This window comes from Cololabis saira, chromosome 4 (assembly GCF_033807715.1).
Source record: "Cololabis saira isolate AMF1-May2022 chromosome 4, fColSai1.1, whole genome shotgun sequence".
Lineage (NCBI taxonomy): Eukaryota > Metazoa > Chordata > Actinopteri > Beloniformes > Belonidae > Cololabis > Cololabis saira.
In genome coordinates, this window is record NC_084590.1 from 47,492,201 (window position 1) to 47,506,350 (window position 14,150).

A 14,150-nucleotide genomic window follows, 5' to 3' on the forward strand; every position below is an offset into this window, starting at 1 on the left:
GTAAAACGTACATTTCTTTGTAGAAAGGTGCTTTATGAAAATAAGTCCATTTACTTGTATTAGTTTACAGCGCAGTTTTGCCACATCCAATATGGCGGCGACGTTGACGTACGGCTCAGCGCTCGATTGGGCGGATACCTATATATGTCTATGGGTGTAACGAGCGACTGGGGTGGAACAACAGTTCAGGTGTTATTGTTCTTCCTGTCATGAATGTTAGCATGGTGTTAGCGAGGTTTGGGTTCATCTGTAGCCTTTGCAATATAATGATTATTATGATTATTGGAGATTTTGTTTGTAGATTCAATTCAATTCAATTTTATTTATATAGCCTCTATTACAACAGAAGTTGACCTTGAGGGGGTGTTCTGGACTAGGCCTGTTTTGAAAAAATCGATTTTCCGATTCTAAATCGATTCTCATATGAATTCCTAAAGATCAATTTTTTTTTTTTCATCATTAAATTACAACTTTTGGTCTTTATTTGTTTATGCCCAAACAAGGAATATTTTGTTGGACACCACAATTGTTGACGCCATGTTTTTTCATTTAGATATGTTTAAAGGTGTGAAAACATTAAAGTTTTCAGTTATAATTGTATAAATTGTCTATATTTCATTACCTTATAGACTGTCTTGGGGTTAAATTTGCATAAAATGCTAAAAACCAAGTTCTCAAAAATTTAAAACTGAAATAGACCGAAAATGGAAAAAAAAGTTTGCTGCCCTGGATCTGTTTGGTAATTCTGTCCCACAATGTTTCTGAAAGCAGTTACAGTATATCAGCATTCTTGGAGCTAATTGGTCCTTACAAGATTCAAGATTCAAGATTCCCTTATTGTCATTGTAACAAGTGCAACGAAAGGTAGGGTGCCGGCCTTCAGTACAACAAAAAACAAAGTGCAATATTAACAATAAATATATAAAACAATATAAAAACATCAATATAAAAACAATATACAGACTTACAGAATGTTTGGGGCATTTATGGCTCTGACAGCGGTTGGGAAAAAACTGTTTTTCAGTCTGTTAGTCCTGGATTTGATGGCCCTGTAGCGTCTTCCTGACAGCAGTGGCTCAAACAGGGAGTGGCCTGGGTGGGATGATCCTTCTGATGGTGTTGTCTCTCCTGAGGCAGAAAGAGCCTCGAAGGTCCACAAGTGTGGGTAGAGGGCACCCTATGACCTTCTCAGCCATTCTGGTGACCCTCTGGAGCTCTTTCCTGTTTGCCACTCTGCAGCTAAACCATGTGCAGAGACAGTAGGTGAGGATGCTCTCCATGGTGGAGCGGTAAAAAGACACGAGCAGTCTCTGGCTGATGTTGTTCTTCCTTCTTCTCAGGAAGTGGAGTCTCTTTTTACCACCTGTGTGGTGTTCTTGTTCCAGGTCAGTTTGTCCTCTATGTGGACCCCGAGGAAGCGGAAGTCACTGACCCTTTCCACACAGGTCTCACCAATGTGAATGGGCTGAATGTCTGTTTTGTTTCGCCTAAAGTCTATGATTAGCTCCTTTGTTTTGGATGTGTTCAGGAGCAAGTTATTTTCTTTACACCACACATTCAGCTGTTGCACCTCATCGCGGTATGCGGATTCGTCACCTCCAGTGATGCAACCTACCACTGTGGTGTCATCCACATACTTAATGAAGGTGTTGCTGGTGTGGATGGGGTTGCAGTCTGAAGTGTAGAGGGTGAAAAGCAGAGGACTCAGCAGGCAGCCTTGAGGGGACCCAGTGCTGAGTGTGAGAGCTGTGGAGGTGTGGGGGCCAATCCTGACCTTCTGTGGGCGGTTTGACAGGAAGTCTTTAATCCAAAGGCATGTGGAGTGAGGTAGTCCAAGGTTCAGCAGTTTCCCCATGAGACCGTGGGGAAGGATGGTATTAAAGGCTGAACTGTAATCCACAAAGAGAAGGCGGGTGTAGTTCCCCTGTTTTTCCAGGTGGGTCAGCGCTGTGTGTAGTGCTGCGTTCACGCCGTCCTCTGTCAACCTATTTGCCTTGTAGGCAAATTGGTATGGGTCCAAGCTGGGGGTTATGAAGGTCGTGATGTGACTCATAACCAGTTTTTCGAAGCACTTCATCACCACTGGTGTAAGTGCGACAGGCCGGTAGTCGTTGAGGCTGGTTGTGGGGGATTTTTTGGGTAGGGGGACTACAGTGGAGGTCTTCAGGCAAGATTTTGGTAAAAATCCCCGCAAGCTGGTCTGCACAGTCTTTCAGCACCCGTCCGGAGACGCCGTCAGGGCCCGTTACTTTATGCCGGTTGACACCCCTCAGCGTGCGCCTCACCTCGTGCACCCCCACCGTGAGGGTGTAGTAAAACAAGGCACTGAAGGTGAGAGCACCGAGCCACAGCGTCTGTGCGCGCCGCCATCTTGTTTTTTTTTTTTTTTACAGCGTCATTAGCTGCCAATACTTGCTGTTGAATCTCAATATAATACTAGTATTAATATGTTGCAGAACTACAGTCATATCATTCATGCAACAGCTGAAAAAACTGTTTTAATAACACTAACCCAAATCAATATTGGAATCGAATCAAATCTTGATAATCAATTCTGAATCTTAAGAATCGGAATCGAATCGATTCTTGACATTTGAATCGATCCCCAGCCCTGTTCTGGACACTTCAGGATGGTGGCAAAACACGTTCCTGCGTCCTACAATCCACAAAGTTGTAGCTATTGTGGACAGTAATCCCATCAGTCCAGCAGTCTGACGGAAAACTCTAATTAACCGGAGCAGATAATGAATGCCGGCATCTCTCTCTGAGGAAACCGAACCGCCTCAAGGCCAATTAGCTTCCAGGAGAGAGGGCAGCGAACGGGCTCAGAGGAAACATCATCACTCACTGTTTTAGTGATTGTTTTACCGCCACAGGAAGTAAGACTCAAGCCTGCATATGGAAAATGTGATACGAAAACAAATAACCACAAGACATGTAGCCTATGCAGGATTCAGGAGATTATGATTCAGACTAATGACCGGGTCCATCATTAACTCCGATCACACTGAAGGTTGCAGACTCGTTCCTCCAATATGCTGATTGACCTCAGGAGAATCTGCTCGCCTTGTTGCCGGTGCTTTGGGCCAATTACGATGTGACTGTGTTGGCGGTCAGTCGTCCGGCGGGACGCTGCGACGACGGCTATAAGATGGACTAAGAAGAGAGGCAGGTTTTCCTGACGAGCTTCCAACCAAGCAACAGACTTTCTGCAGGTAAGAAAGCTCACCCAAATAATCAATTTGAAGAGTTGTTTTCCTCATAAATCTAATGAAGCAGATTTATGCGTAAAATCTTGGACTTCTGTTGGTTTCCTTGTGTTAACATTTGGAGTCGAGTCTGTTAGCTGACCCCAGGATTCAGATCTGAGCCGATGGGGTTTGGAAAGGGTTTGGTAAGGGTTCGGGTTAGGTGATTGCGGGTTGGGGGTTAAGGATAGGTTAGGGATTAGAGTGATTAGGGTTAAGGTTAGGGGTTAGGAGTTAGGTTAGGTGATTGCGGCTCCACTATGGGTTAGGGTGGTTAGGGTTAAGGTTTGGTTAGGGTTTGGTAAGGGTTAGGTAAGGATTCAGGTTAGGGAATTGCCGGTTAGGGGGTTAGGGTTAGGGATAGGCAAGGGTTAGGGTTAAGGTTTAGTAGGGGTTAGGTAAGGGTTTGGGTTAGGCGATTGCGGGTTGGGGGTTAAGGGTTAGGTTAGGTGATTGCGGATCCACTATGGGTTAGGTTGGTTAGGGTTATGGTTAAGGTTTGGTAAAGGTTAGGTAAGGGTTTGGGTTAGGCGATTGCGGGTTACGGGGGTGGGTTAGGGTTAGGGCGGTGGTTCAGGGTCAGGGTTAGGGTTACGTGAATGAAGTTCTCTCTATGTTGGCCTACAATCTTACTAGACATGTTGACAATCTTACTGAGTTTGTTCTTATTACCTATCGACAGTGAAAAGAACCAAGCAATAAAACAAAAAGTGAGAATACTCTCTATGAATGAACGGTAAAAAAGAATCATAATGTGACGTTCCACTCTGAACTGTCGGAGCTTCCGCAGGAATTTATATATATACATATATATATATATATATATATATATATATATATATATATATATATATATATATATATATATAGAGAGAGAGAGAGAGAGAGAGAGAAGTAACGAGTTAATTTTGTCCCATTGCCAAGAGTTACGATCTAAATACTTGAGTCGGGTTGTAGGAACCACTTTAGGGTTAGAGCCAGGGTTGATCTCGGGGTTAAGCTTCCAAGGGGATTAAGGTGTTGGGTAAAGTGCTCGTCCTGAATTAATTTAGCTCCTCGTTTGGTTGAGAAGAAGCAGGATCAGGGAGAGGCGTCTGGGTTGACCGGACCGGGCCGTTATCCTGCCTCTATCACTCCTTCGCACTCGAGAGAAAGAAAGAGGAGGACGGAGTCTTGAATGTCTTGGTAAACCAGGTTGAATGAGGTTGTCCCCGAATGAATTTGAATCACCTGAGTATATTTCTAGAGGATTGAGACACAGTAAGAATGCATTTTAGTGTTTTGAGTTGTCAGATAAGTTATTCATCATAGTACGTTTACTAATGTTAAGTTAGGGTTAGGAGGATTAGGGTTGTGAGGGTTGACATGTTCATGAGGACAAGAAACCTGCGTGAAGCTGGCCCCCCACTCCACGCAAAACTCAGTGAGGCTGCGTGAACTTAGAATGACCTTTGAAATATAATTTTATATCTTAAAAACTAAAGCAGCACACAAAAAATGTTTGTTTAGAACACAAAATAGAACACGAAATTTAGAACACAAAATTTAGAACACCTGTCCACAGGTGGACTCGTCTCACTGCATCACACTAATCACCAGACTGAAGTAGTCGACTCAGAAGCTCATAGATCTAATATTAAGTTGAAGATCCAACATTTTTTTTATTGAACAGTTTCATTAGTTTGTTTTTAAATGATTGTTTAAAAACTCAGTAAATATAATAAGAACATACCTGATACTTGTGTAAAATATGGAAAAGAAAGAGGCTTTTCCATTGTCTTTGGCAGTTTACTAAAGTTAAAAGATTCTTGCAGGAAATAATAGTGTATTCAAGGTCTCCATACAAAAAACCCTCGACCCAAAGATTATTATACCAGGTATAAACCCAGCTAACCATAAAATTACACGAAAACACCAAACTCTTATAGACAGATGCCTTTTCTTAGCGAAAAGAGTAATAGCCTTCACATGGAAAACATCTGTGGACCGAGTTCAGGAAAATGGATCCCAGAACTTTCTTCCACCGTGACACTTGAAAGAATTATGTACACGATAAAGGGCAAGCAGTCATTATTTAATGTCAAAAACAAGAAAAAACCGAGGCACTCAAGAAGTTAGAAAAATATAAAAGGCCTTTATTAAATCATGGCTTAGAAAAAGTTAAAATGCCTAGAAAAAGTTAAAATGCCGATTGGTGCATGATTTAATAAAGGCCTTTTATATTTTTCTAACTTCTTGAGTGCCTCGGTTTTTTCTTGTTTTTGAATCTTTTCGATCCCCATGCCGAAGAGCACCTGAATTATACTCTTTTTTACACCCAGCAGCACTCCTTGCGTTTGTAGTTGCCTTAATTATTTAATGTCATTTACTTTTTTAAAAGGTCGAATTTGGATCATCTGATGGATGAATCTGGGGAAACTCATTAATGTGGCCTGCAGCGGCCAAATCTCAAAGCTGTTTAATCTGAAATTCAATGCAAAATGTATGTATCTCAAAATAATATGATCAACCATAAATATTGCTGACAATCTGTTGTTTTGTTGAGAGGTCTCCCTTGTTTTTATCATTTTTTTTTGTTGGTTGTCTGTTAAATGTGCGTTTATGCAAGAGGTCATTGACAAATCTAAAGATGTTTACATAGGAAGCCAAAGAGCGGGAATGACATTTGTATGTAAATGCAACATGTCTCAGTGTTTCATTGTTCTTCAATCAGCTCCTCGAGTCGAGCCTTGCACTAGCCCACACTTGATTGTAGCCTAATTATAAGTGCTACATAAATTTGGCGAGCCAGCCAGGAGCTGTGTGAAGGTTAATGAACATTGTTATTGATATACTGTTAAGGGATTGCAAACATAGAAATTGTGATGCAAGAGTCCATCTAAGTCCCAAATGCAGTTATGATATCTGGGTTGACTTGCACTGAAATTGACGAAGAATTAGAAGAACATCTAGCCCAGGGGTCACCAATCCTGGTCCTCGAGGGCCGGTGTCCCTGCAGGTTTTAGATGTTTCCCTGCTTCATTGCACCATGATACAAGTGACTGTGTCATCAACAGAACTATCCAGACTTTGATGACAAGCTGGTAACGAGGATTAATTAGAATCAGGTGTGTTAAAGCAGAGAAACATCTAAAACATGCAGGACACCGGCCCTCGAGGACCAGGATTGGTGACCCCTGATCTAGCCTATTTTGGGTCTATACACCATACATTCACTGTTCCATATCAAGTTAAAAAATGAGAGTGAGAGAAGCTTTAAGCGGCAACGTTTGTCTCGGCTGCTGAAAAGTCCGTTGGTAGCCGCGAGCAGCTATGAAGTGACAGAGCTCCTGGTAGATCTGGTCATTCCTTATAGTGTTGTTGTTGTCAGCCTGTTTCAATTCTGCGTTAACGGCATCAGCCTCTAACTCTGCAGCTTCATCTTCTGGATCTGATTCCCCGCGGGCCGCAACTGAGATGGAGGACGTGACGTCACCCAGCAGCAGAACTAAACCAGAGGAAACTACCTAAAATATGTACCGTATTTTCCGGACACCAGCCATAAAATGCATAATAAAAAAGGAAAAAAACATGTATAAGTTGCACTGGAGTATAAGTATTTTTTGGTGAAATGTATTTGATAAAATTCAACACCAAGAAGAGACATGTCATCTTGAAAGGCAACTAAAACTAGAATAAAGAATTGTACTAGAATTGTACGGTGTGCTTACAGCAGTGTTTCCCAACCTTGGTCCTCAAGGCCCACTGTCCTGCATGTTTTAGATCAGGGGTCACCAATCCTGGTCCTCGAGGGCCGGTGTCCTGCATGTTTTAGATGTTTCCCTGCTTTAACACACCTGATTCTAATTAATCATCGTCATCAGCTTGTCATCCAGGGCTGCAGAATTCTGTTAATGACACAGTCACTTGTATCATGGTGCAATGAAGCAGTGAAACATCTAAAACCTGCAGGGACACCGGCCCTCGAGGACCAGGATTGGTGACCCCTGTTTTAGATGTTTCCCTTAATCATCACACCTGATTCTAATTAATGGTCCTAATTAGCTTGTCATCAAGGCCTGCACAATTCTGTTGATGACATAGCAACTTGTATCACGGTGTGCTGAAGCAGGGAAATATCTAAAACAGGGGTCACCAATCCTGGTCCTCGAGGGCCGGTGTCCTGCATGTTTTAGATGTTTCTCTGCTTTAACACACCTGATTCTAATTAATCCTCGTTACCAGCTTGTCATCAAAGTCTGGATAGTTCTGTTGATGACACAGTCACTTGTATCATGGTGCAATGAAGCAGGGAAACATCTAAAACCTGCAGGGACACCGGCCCTCGAGGACCAGGATTGGTGACCCCTGATCTAAAACATGCAGGAAAGTGGGCCTTGAGGGCCGAGGTTGGGAAACACTGGCTTACAGTATGTTACATGACACAACTGAGAACGTGTCTGGTATGTTAGCATGACATATTAAGAGTTATTCAGATAACTATAGCACCAATAACATGCTAAGATGTTAACCAAACCATCCGTGTTGCTCCAAATAACTAAAATCCAATGAAATCTTCATCCACTTTTAAACAACTCCGCAAACTCCGGAGGTGGAAGATGCGGTGCTTCCTAGAGCGCCCTCTGGTGATTTAGTGTGAAAACAATATGTGAAATGATAAACTGGTAATAATGTGTTAATAATTTCACACATAAGCCCCCACAGCCAAACTATGAATGAAAAACTGCGACTTATAGTCCAGAAAATACGATATTAAGGTTCTTTGTTAGAACATTTCGCCTCGTTTTGGTCAACGAAAACGAAGACACATTTTAGCGTTTTAGAGTTTTTATTTTAGAAATCTACAGTTTAGTAATCTACATTTTAGTCTGGTTTTTATTCCTCTACGATATTGCATATTTAATTATCGTCATCGTCACATGACCAGCATTTTTGTTGCGTCTCGTTTAATTCCAAGACCCCCCCGCCCCCCCGTGATGTTTGTCCAGGTGTCCGTTTGCCGGCTACCTTTGACCTCTGTGTTGACGGTTGCAGGTCCACCATGCTGGAGGCCCCTCCCCCCCAGCTGAGGAACGTCTCCCACAGCAGCTTCGTGTTCAGAGGGTTCCCAGAACTGCACCGTCACCGGCGGCTGCTGGCGCTGCCGTTCTCCGCCGCCTACCTGTGGGTGCTGCTGGGGAACTCGGCGCTAGCGTACGTCATCCTCACCGCCGAGCGGCTGCACGGCCCCATGCACCTGCTGATCTGCGCGCTCTGCGTGGTCGACATCCTGGTGGCCACCGTCATCCTTCCCAGCATGCTCCTGGGGCTGCTCCTGGACTGGACCCGGGTCTCCCTGGCCGGCTGCCTGGTCCAGATGTTCCTCACCCACTTCCTGTCCTCGTTGGAGTCCTCGCTGCTGCTGGCCATGGCGCTGGACCGCTATGTTGCCGTCTGCCGGCCGCTTCGCTACGGCGACATCATGGACTCCCGCATGCTGCTGCGGCTGCTGCTGCTCACGCTGCTGCGCAGCGGCGCCGTCATGGCAGCGCTGGTGGGCCTGGCGGGCTCCCTGCGGTTCTGCGGCTCCGACACCATCCAGCACGTCTACTGCGACCACATGGCGCTGGTCCGCCTGGCCTGCGGCGCCACGGACCGGAACCGGGCTGCCGGCGTGGCGGTCATCGCCTGCTTTGTGGGGGTGGACATCCCGCTCATCCTGCTCTCCTATGGGAGGATACTGAGGGCAGTTCTTGTTGCCGCTGCCGCCGGCGAGGACCGGCTGAAGGCCTTCCACACCTGCCTCACTCATCTGATGGTCATGATGTGCTTCTACCTGGTCGGCAGCGTCACCTTCCTGTCCCACAACCTGGACATCCCCATAGCGACGGACGCCAACACCGTCCTAGGGGTCGTGTACATCCTGCTGCCGGCAACGGTCAACCCCGTCATCTACGGCGTTCGCACCAGGGAGATACGGGACGGACTCCTGAAGCTGCTGGAACCAAAGAAACTCACCTCTGTTCGTCCCCTGAAACCGAAGCAGACGACTGCCGGCCAAGTCTGAAGAACAGAGGGGGCGTGATGCCAGAACCAGACCCAGACCTGGACCCGGACCCAGAAAAAGACCTGTGTTTCCTCCACCGACCACCAGGGTCCGACCAGACTTGTGGTTTCCTTCTTCCTCGCCGGCCTGGGATAGGTGGGTCGCGATGCCCGGGCCTGGCGGGACTCGCCACGCAGCCTGGGGTGCCTTCTGGCGGTGCTGGACCCCCCCGGGGAGGGGGAAGCGCTGCTGGACCCCCCCAGGGAGGGGGAAACAGTGCCGGACCCCCCCAGGGAGGGGGAAGCGCTGGCGGTGGGTTGCACATACGGTATATACACACACACACACACACACACACACACACACACACACACACACACACACACACACACACACACTCACACACACACACACATTGCCGCACAGACATACACATCAGCTTGTTCACCTGCATGCTTGCTCCGCAGTTTTGGGGCTTAGCCTAGCTGTGATTGGGTCTCGGGACCTGGGACAGTTTTTTTCTTGCAGATTTCCAGTGCTCAATGTGCACTTCCGTGTGTTTTATCACGCCCCCCGCCCACAGGTCCTGGGCGATTAACCGAAAATTTACCGTTACCGACATTTACTGCATTTACCAACGGCAATTTTCCCATGTCGGTAAATTCTGTATTTTGATAAAAAAAAAGAAAATAAAAGTCTTTTTGTCTGTTTTGACTGTGCGCTGATAGGCTATTTCCATTCTCTTTAAGAGGATGTACAGCGTGTGTGTGTGTAATCACGTGACTCCAGTCTGAACAACAAGGGAAACCCAAGATAATCACTGATGGTTCAAACGAAGAAGCGGCTGACATAACAAGGCTGTCTAGTGTGAGACTCACGCATTTCAACAAGTTTACACACTCTCACGCCACAAACTTAACCGTAGTCACGGTACGCTACTGTGCGCTGAGCTCTCAACTCCGAGCAGCTGTCTGGAGTTACCGACCAATCACCCCAATCTGAAAATAGATTTTTTTGTTTCCGGCTAAGGGTTATGGTATATTTATCATTATGGAGGTAAAACTGCCCAATTTATCGTGGTATAGATTTAAGGTCATATCGCCCAGCCCTATGACCTCCAGTACAACTGTGCAAAACATTGGAGTTATTTTGATCAGGATTTGTGGTTAAACAGCATATTAATCAGGTTTGTAATACTGCATATTTTTTTTATCTCTGTAACATCACAAAGATCAGGAACATTCTCTCGCAGAGTGATGCTGAAAAACTCACGTATTTGTATCTTCTAGACAACTGTATTGTACTGTACTATTGTACTCTAGATTACTGTCATGTATTATTAACACGATGTGTAAGTAATTCGCTGAATATCCTCTAGCACAGTGGTCTCCAACCTTTTCTGTACCGCGGACCGGTTTAATGTCTGACAATATTTTCACGGCCCAATCTAAAGGTGTAGCTGATAAAAACTAAATAAAATGACCGGCATTAAAAACTGTAATAAACTAATAAATAAAAAAACATCATTTTTGAAGAAATAAAATGAAATAATGGAAATTGTAAATTACCTATAATATCAGTGTTTCTATAAATGTGTTTTTATGTTTGTTTTCTCATTAACGTTATTTAAGGCAAGGCTTTTATTTTATTTGTTATACACGAATCCAGCAAAACCCGGAAGTCGAGCGGCCGCCATTACTGCGGTGGCGGCTCCGCTCCTCCGCTCCAGCCCATAGACATATATACGTATATAGATCCATGCTCCGCTCCCATGGATCTATTACTCCGCTCCCTGCCAAGCTCTCTTAATGTATTTGTATCATCGGAAAACTCCTGTCCCGTCACGTGCATTTGTTTTGATAGTGAATGAAGACGGGACGGACTTTTCTGTTTCACCAAGTGAACAGACGGAACGCAAAAAAAAGATGTTAAACTGCTGGAAAGGAACTGGAATTTACCGGGATACCTTAAACAAGGAAGTCAGGGAGCGGTATATGGAGAAAATAATGATTATTAACGGTTTGGGTTCATATGAAATCACTACTAAAGAATGAAGCTCCGATGAGGATTTACAGCCACAGTTCTGCACAACCCACGTCTTACTACCTTGTTTAGTGTTTTGCAGCTGCTTTGGTAAATGTTTGACTCGCCATGTGTTTCAATAAATTTGTATAATAGTACAACATACAGTACATCTTTTTTATTACTCTTACTTCTCTTTTCTTTTTTTTTACCGCTATATTATGCTGAAGAGGCTCCGAGGCGTGAGCAATATTTTTCTTTTCCTCGTGAGATTATTTTTTTCTTCTGCAGCTACAAATAGAGTTGATATTTTTTCCTCAACAAACTAGTTTTATCTGAAGATTGGGGTTATGTATGTATGTATTCTGTATCATCCGGAGCTGAGATAGTTGCGTTTTTTTTGGTCTTCGGACGCCAGGCGATCAATAAAATATTATTGGATAGCCTACCTAAAATAAAACAAAACATAAACAGGTGTTGTTGTTGTTGTTTTTTTTAATGACGTAGCCTTTCCATAATGATTACATTTCGCGCTGCTAACGTCACACGTAACGTATGCTATATTACAGTGTTTAATCATACACTCCCTTATCTCCCTATTCCTCTATTCTTTCCTGCTTATCGCTCAAACAAATCATTATTTATAAATTAACATCAGCATTAATTTAAGATACCTTCATTATCAATCCAGCTATAATGATGCTGTAGAGCAGTGTTTCTCAATCCTGGTCCTCGAGTACCACTGTCCTGCATGTTTTAGATGCTACCCTGCTTCAGCACACCGTGATACAAGTACCTGTGTCATCAACAGAACTGTGCAGACCTTGGTGACAAGCTAATTAGGACCTTTAATTAGAATCAGGTGTGTTGGTGCAGGGAAACATCTAAAACATGCAGGACAGTGGTACTCGAGGACCAGGATTGAGAAGCACTGCTGTAGAGCGTCAGGTTACAATAACAGCGCTGCGGTGGCAGATTGACACCTGCCACCGCAGCAATGGCGCCGCCGCAAGATGGCGGCACACACAAACCGGTCGCCGGATAGCGCGTTTGCCTGTTAACCGAAAGGTTGGTGGTTCAGGCCCACCCAGGGACGTGCATTGATTTGGGCCTGTGTCAACCTTGAGAACAACACTAGGCTTTCAGATAGTGCTGCAACTAACAATTATTTTAATAATCGATTATTTTTTCGATTAATCGGATAAAAAAAAAAATAAATAAAAAAAGCATTAAATTCCAACCATGTATTTGAAAACAGAAGTGACAGTGCAAATTCACAGTGCAGATAATCTTCAGAAAGTTCACAAACAGGTTGCTCCTTGAACATCCCTGAGCTTTTAAAGTACCGGTATTGATAAAAAAAAACTAAATGGACTAACACAGAAAACATACACATGTATGCTTTACATCTGCCAAATATATAAAAATAAAGTGCACAAAAGAGGTATACTTTGTTTAAAAGAGACCTGAGCTGTCAGAACAATAAATAAATTATAAAAAATAAAGAAAAATACAAATCAGAAACAGGATTTGTTTGAACATCACAATTTTGTTCTCTGCACTACACTTACAGATGCACACACTCACAAACTCTCACACATACTCACTCACTCTCTCTCACTCCCTTTGTTCAGACACTTTGCATTGCAATGCAAAAATGTAAGCATGTCCACATGCTCCTGGCTCAGGCTTGCTCTCTTCTTGGAGGCTATGTTTCCTGCTGCAGAAAACAGCCGCTCAGATGGTGTTGAGGTGGCAGGGATGCATAGGTAAGACTTGGCTAGCCTGGCCAACATGGGGTATCTGTCATTGTTAGCCTTCCACCACAGTAATGGGTTTTCTTCCTTGGCAAGGCTTTTTTCTCCAAAGTATGCAAGGACTTCAGTCCTCACTTGGGTGTGGACATCCTCAGCTTCGCTTGCTCTATCCTCTTCTTTGCCATCAGAACCAAGGAGTGAGTCAAGTAGAGTTGGAGGAGGTGTTGATTCAGTAGCTGTAGTATCGGTGGTGGTAACACTGCAACTGCCATGCTGCTGCACATCCATCTCCCTTCTCTCTCTTAATCTGGAGCAAAACGAAACCTTGGACTCACTCATGGAGTACATGGACGAGTGCTTCAATTGGAATCTCATGGGGGAAAAAAACGGTGCCACCCCGAACGCCTCTATATCCAGGAGATCCCGGGATGAAGATTCACCTGGAGCCGTCTCCCCTCCAGGGAACACCACCGCGGACATCCTGCTGTCCATCGACAGCCGTTTGTCCGGCTCTGACTCCCGTCTGTGCTCCTTGAGGTTCTACACAGGGAGATAGAGGTGCTGCTGTTTGTTCAACTAAAGGCGCTGTGGCTTAGTGGTCAAAGCGCCTGTCTCGTAAACAGGAGATCCTGGGTTCAACTCCCAGCAGAGCCATTAATGGGATTCATCTATCAGGTTTGGATTTTGGAGGGATAGAAATAAAGAAGCGACTTCCATACAGGGCTTGCTTAGCATATATGAAGCCCTGGGTTCAATCCCCAGCATCTCCATTAATTGGGTTAATAAGCCTCATTGTTACATAAAGGATGAATTACGTTCAGAGTTGGACAAGCTCAGAAAATGAATTAGACTTGCAGTTAAAAGTTTCAGAGCTGGCAGCCGGGCGGTCCTCCATTCCTGGTCATCCTTGCCTGGTCACGTCGTCTTGTGCACAGGGGCCCTGTCCCCCTTTGTCAGAAAGTCGCAGGTAAATCCGTTTTAACGCTGGCGTGATGCTCCTCGGTTGATGCTGGAATTGAACCCGGTTGTGAGAGTAACCACTAAACCAATAGGGACTCGAGATTTTTACCTCGTGATTTTTACCTCGTGCATTATTGC

General features: G+C 44.5%; 2 protein-coding genes and 1 non-coding gene across 3 annotated transcripts in view; all 3 read left to right on the forward strand.

Annotated features, from left to right (window-relative positions):
* Nucleotides 1-14,150, forward strand: part of LOC133442055 (zinc finger protein 664-like) — a 214,491-nt gene that overhangs the window by 147,207 nt on the left and 53,134 nt on the right. The gene's annotated exons all lie outside the window — the stretch shown is intronic.
* LOC133442179 (olfactory receptor 52K1-like) lies at nucleotides 8,290-9,294 on the forward strand. Its single transcript, XM_061720131.1, has one exon. The coding sequence runs from the start codon at nucleotides 8,290-8,292 to the stop codon at nucleotides 9,292-9,294; it is 1,005 nt and encodes a 334-aa protein (XP_061576115.1).
* trnat-cgu (transfer RNA threonine (anticodon CGU)) lies at nucleotides 13,634-13,706 on the forward strand. Its single transcript has one exon. It is a non-coding gene; the product is annotated as a tRNA-Thr (tRNA).